General features: G+C 41.7%; 1 protein-coding gene across 1 annotated transcript; it reads left to right on the top strand.

Annotated features, from left to right (window-relative positions):
* Window positions 1-3586: 3586 nt before the first annotated feature.
* LOC128848014 (olfactory receptor 14A16-like) lies at window positions 3587-4549 on the top strand. Its single transcript, XM_054047725.1, has one exon. The coding sequence runs from the start codon at window positions 3593-3595 to the stop codon at window positions 4547-4549; it is 957 nt and encodes a 318-aa protein (XP_053903700.1). The 5' UTR covers window positions 3587-3592.
* The last annotated feature ends 1515 nt before the right edge of the window (window positions 4550-6064 follow it).

The raw sequence follows: 6064 nt of genomic DNA, 5'->3' as shown, positions 1-6064 counted from the left end.
TTTAGTTTATCAATTTGTTCTAAGCGTCTCCTATCGATACATCAGTTTGGGACAGTAGTTCAGATTTGTCACTAAAAAGAATATCTTTGATCTGTGTATCTCCCGCATATCCTCTGCAGTGAAGACCGATGCAAAGAATTCATTCAGCTCCTTGACAATTCCCTTGTCTTCCTTGAGTGCTTCTTAAACACCATTGTGGTCTAGTGGCCTCACTGCCTGTTTGGCAGGCGTCCTGATTGTGATATACTTTTAAAAAAGTACTGTTAATTATTGCATCTTTAGCAAGTTGCTTCTCAAATTCTTTCTTGGTCTGCCTTATTATACCTTTACATTTTATTTGTCAGAGTTTGTGTTCCTAGGATTTGATTTCAAAAATTTTAAACATTCCTTTTTACCTCTAACTGCCTCCATTACTGTGCTCTTTAGCTATCGTGATATTTATTTATTTGTTGGTCTTCCTATTGTTTTTTTTTATTTGGGGTATACATTTATTCTGAGCCTTTATTATGATGTTTTTAATAAATCTGCATGCTGCTTGCAGGCATTTACCCTTGTGACTTCTCTTTTAAATTTCCATCTAACTATCACTTCATTCTTATGTAAATTACCCTTTAAAAAATTGAATGTTACCTTGATGAGGTTTTTTTAATAGTTCCCCCCCTACAAGGATGTTAAATATGGTCACTATTACTGAGCAGTTCAGCTATATTTACCTTTTGGACCCAATCCTGTGCTTCACTTAAGACTAAATTAAGACTTTCCTCTCCACTTGTGGGTTCCTAGGCTAGCTGCTCCAAGAAGCAGTCATTTATGGTGTCTAGAAATTTTATCTCTGCATCACGCCCTGAGGTGACATGTACCCAGTCAATATGAGGATAGTTGAAATCACCCATTATTTTTGTGACAAAGAGTCCTGTGGCACCTTATAGACTACCAGAAGGATTGGAGCATAAGCTTTCATGGGTGAATACCCACTTCGTCAGACGCATGTGGTGGAAATTTCCAGCAGCAGGTATAAATATACAGGCAAGAATCAGTCTAGAGATAATGAGGTTAGTTTCAGTCAGGGAGGATGAGGCCCTCTTCTAGCAGTTGAGGTGTGGACACCAAGGAAGGAGAAACTGTTTTTGTAGTTGGCTAGACATTCACAGTCTTTGTTTAATCCTGAGCTGATGGTGTCAAATTTGCAAATGAAGTGTAGTTCAGCATTTTCTATTTGGAGTCTGGTCCTGAAGTTTTTTTGCTGCAGGATGGTTACCTTTAAATCTACTATTGTATGTCCAGGGAGGCGGAAGTGTTCTCCTACAGGTTTTTGTATATTACCATTCCTAATATCTGACTTGTGTCCATTTATCCTTTTACGTAGGGATTGTCCAGTTTGGCCAATGTACATAGAAGAGGGGCATTGCTGGCACATGATGGCATATATTACATTGGTGGATGTGCAAGTGAATGAACCGATGATGTTGTGGCTGATCTGGTTAGGTCCTGTGATGGTGTTGCTGGTGTAAATATGTGGGCAGAGTTGGCATCGATGTTTGTTGCATGGATTGGTTCCTGAGTTAGAGTTACTATGGTGCGGTGTGTAGTTACTGGTGAGAATATGCTTAAGGTTGGTAGGTTGTCTGTGGGCGAGGACTGGCCTGCCTCCCAAGGCCTGTGAAAGCGAGGGATCGTTGTCCACGATGGGTTGTAGATCACTGATGAAATGGGTATTTACCCACGAAAGCTTATGCTCCTATACTTCCGTTAGTCCAGAAGATGCCACAGGGCTCTTTGTCATTTTTTACAGATTCAGACTAACATGGCTACCCTGTGTTAATATTATTTTTGTGTGTTCCCAGTTTGTTGCCTCTCAAGCCTCCCTTGGCATTTCACAATCAGTGCCACCATCCTGGCCAGGTGGTCTGTAGTATATTCCTACTGTTGTACTCTTATTATTCAAGCATGGCATTTCTATCCATGGAGATTCTATGGCACAGTTTGATTCAGTTAAGATTTTTATCATATTTGACTCTATGCTTTTTTTAATGTTTAGTGCCACTCCCCGATCAGCGTGACCTACTCTGTCATTTCTATATATTTTGTAATTTGGTATTACCGTGTCCCATTGGTTATCCTCATTACAACAAGTTTCCATAATTCATATTATATCAATATCCTCGTTTAATGGCAGGCACTGCAGTTCACACATCTTATTATTTGCAGTTTTACCATTTGCATATGAGCACATTTTGTCGATGTTTAGTTGCTTGCCTTTATATGTTATGTTTAAATGGGACTCTGTTCCTCACTAGCTCCTGCCTTTACTTTACCAATATCTTTCCAATCCTCTATACTAGGATATAGAGTTTCCCCATTAATAAATTCATCCCTAAGGGATGTCTCCACCTGAACTGTGTGCTTCTCTACATCTGTTATCTTTCCCCCAGCCCTTAGTTTTAAAAGGCCTCACAGTCCGTCCCCCAAAGAGCACACAATCAAGTGGACAAGGCAGAGAAAGAGAGGGAGGGGAAACAGAGGCACAGGGAGGGGAAGTGACTGGCCCAAGGTCACACAGAATGTCAGTGGCAGAACTAAGAACAAAACCAAGTCTCTGACTGCCACTGACCCGCACAGCACACACATAAAGTCACAGAGGTAAATGATACAACATGGAAGTAATAGAATGATACTCCTAGTCCATCCTCACACAGAGATGGCACTGCAACTGGGACTTGGTACCATGAATCAATCTGAAAGCAAGTAGCAGGCCGTATATGCACAGAATTCAATGTGGAATCATCACAGGCAATCTAGCGCTCAAGGCTCTGGGTGTGTCTATGTAGTGTTTCCCTGGGAAGAGGGAATCAGGATGTGTTGGTGTTTCAGAAGTTTAGTTTACTGTCCAAGTTGTGATCCTGCTGTTTGTCATAAGAACATACGACTGGAAGGGCCCTCTTAGGTCATCAAGTCCAATCCCCAGCTCGCATTGGCAACCCTGTTATATAATCCCCATCAAAAACTGATCCAGCCCTGCGTGGACACTAGTTAAGTTGTTTGTCCCAAACTTCTCAAATTGGGAGGTTGTTCCAGATCCTGCCTCCTCTGATGGGGACAAACCTTCTTCTCATTTCCAGCCTAAATGTACTCACAGACAGTATATCCCATTTGTTCTTGTGCCAACATGGTCCTTTAGCAGCAATAGCTCTCCTCCCTCCCTGATGTTTACCCCCCTGATGTATTTACAAAGAACGACCAGACCCCTGCTCATTCTGCACTTTTCCAGGCTAAACAAGCTGAACTGTTTTGGTTTCCAGTTGAAATAGCCCTCCATTGTCTCAATAGGATGAGCATCGTTCCTAAGATTGTTGGGTCTGGGTTGTAATTTGTTTCATATTTACACTGCATTTTATCGAGCCACATCTTGGACCAGATCCTCAGATGATGGAAGCAGGTGCCATCCATTAACTTTAAGGGAGATGTGGCAATTTACAGTGGTGTGATAATACACCTGATTAGGGGGCTGATTGTTGGAGGGGAGGAGCACTCTAATCCTGACATTGCCTTGTCCTTCCCTTCACAGGCAGCACATGGTGTATTGAGAAGGACAATGTCCAATCGAACCACCATGACCAAGTTCTTTCTCCTGGGATTCTCTGATGTTCGGGAGCTCCAGATTTTGCACTTTGTGATGTTTCTAATGATTTACCTGGCAGCCCTGACAGGGAATCTTCTCGTTATCACTGTAGTAGCCCTCGACCACCACCTTCACACCCCCATGTACTTCTTCCTGATGAATTTGTCCATTCTAGACCTTGGATTCATCTCCGTCACTGTCCCCAAATCCATGGCAAATTCCCTATTGAACACCAGGTCAATTTCTTATTCTGGATGCATTGCCCAAGTCTTTCTCTTCTTCTTCTTTGCTTTGGCTGACTTTGCCCTACTCACAGTCATGGCGTATGATCGATACGTTGCCATCTGCAAACCACTGCACTATGAGAGAGTTATGAACAGGAGAGCTTGTGTCCAAATGGCAGCCAGTGCCTGGATCAGTGGTGTTCTCAATTCTGCTCTGCACACTGGGAACACATTTACAATAACCTTCTGTGGAGGTAACATGGTTGATCAATTCTTCTGTGAAATCCCTCAGCTACTCAAGCTTGCCTGCTCTGACTCCTATCTCAGTGAAATTGGGGTTATTGCCTTTAATGCGTTCTTGGGCTTAAGCTGCTTTGTTTTAATAATTGTGTCATACATTCAGATCTTCACCACGGTGCTGAGAATCCCCTCTGGGCAGGGTCGGCAAAAAGCCTTCTCCACCTGCCTTCCTCACCTCATTGTTGTCTCATTGTTAGTTTGCACTGGCACCTTTGCCTACCTGAAACCCACCTCCAACTCAGCATCAGGCCTAGATCTCCTGCTCACTGTTCTCTATTCTGTAGTCCATCCTATGATGAATCCCCTCATCTACAGCATGAGAAACAAGGAGATCAAAACTGCCCTGAAGAAACTGACTTGGCACAGGTTATTGACCAAGAATAAAATGTCTGTCTTCATCTCGTGATTGTCTTTTAAATCTGTGTTTCTTTATAAACCTAATCAACAGATGACTATATTGTCTCCATCTGAACATGATGTGCAGAGTCTTCATGAAAAATACTGTATTTACAGTGGTAAAAAAAAGCCCTAACCCCACTTTAATTTTACCCCAGTGTACATAAGATCAAAATCTAGCTAGCTAGCTATTTTAGGATTTTGTACTACCACTCATCATGCTATCTGAGCAGTTTCCACACAAAATCAGTAGCCATAACATAGTCCCTGTTGGAACCTCTGGTCCTTCTCCTTTTTGGGGTAAAAAAAAGCCCTGCTTAGGAATGGACATTTTGGAGTTTTATAGTTTGTTGGCATTTTATAGTTTTGTTGGCATTTGTTTTGTTTTGTTTCATCAGTTAGTTGAGTGGTTTGTTCCTTTGTTCCAGATATTTGTTGTTTTTTTAGGGGGTGGGTATATTTGGGGGAAGGAAATGTTTGGTTACATGCAGTAGTTAATGTTTTGTCATCTCTTGGGAGTGCTGATGTATCATCTCTTTAATGGGGTTTTCTGAGGGAGCTGAAGGTTTGCTCCCCACAATGAGAGAGGGGTGCTGAAGAGGGTGTCTGGAAAGCTGAACTCCTGTTGAAATGATTATTAGTGCAGCTGGGATTTTATTGTGTTATTAAGGATATGTAAGGGTGCCTAGAGCTGTGGATATGTATCTTTGTATTATTTTATACCGGAATACATAATGCTGTGTCATTCTTGCTGTGGAGGAAAGACTTTTTGGAAGGGAAGGTTTTGCAGTGTTTCCTAAAGACAAGCAGACTCATGAAAATGAGACCAAATGTTGATGCCATTCACTGCCTCTTCACTTTGAAGGGATCGGGGTTTGGCCAACAGTCAACACACACACAAAGATCCAAATATGGCTAAAGGCAGCCTGGAGAAAGAGAGTGCAAGGCATGTAAGGGTTCTGTAGTCATTTTAGCTGGACTAGTGCAAATGCAGAGTAGCTCCATGGACATCAGCAGATTAACTCTGAAGAGTTTCTGGCCAAAAACTCTGGGTTGAATGCAGCAGTGACAGAAACATTGGTCTGATTTACTTGTGTTAGATCATTTTGGTATAACATTGGTGTAAGTGGCAAAGTACCAGTACATGCATTGACCTGGCATTCTATCCACCATCTTGTGTAAATCTAGACATGGCCAAGCAGAGTACTATGATTAGAAAGACAGACAGATGGATGGGACCATTGCTTATCTAACACACAATGTCACATTGCCATAAAGACAGATTTCTGTTTGATTGTGAATTATTATGACAGATCGATTGATCATTCGCTGGATAGATGAGTGTGTATGCTGGATAGATAGATAGATAGATAGATAGATAGATAGATAGATAGATAGATAGATAGATAATCCATGGAAAGTTTGTTCTGATTTTTCTGTTCATGATTGCCTATATCCAGATTAGAGGTGGTTAGATCATGCTGATACAGCAGAGCTGAAGCTATCTGTGGGAATGTGTCAATTC

Source organism: Malaclemys terrapin, chromosome 13 (genome assembly GCF_027887155.1).
Source record: "Malaclemys terrapin pileata isolate rMalTer1 chromosome 13, rMalTer1.hap1, whole genome shotgun sequence".
Taxonomy (NCBI): Eukaryota; Metazoa; Chordata; order Testudines; family Emydidae; genus Malaclemys; species Malaclemys terrapin.
The sequence above is the reverse complement of the archived record's forward strand: the minus strand, read 5'-3'. Positions and strand labels throughout refer to the sequence as shown.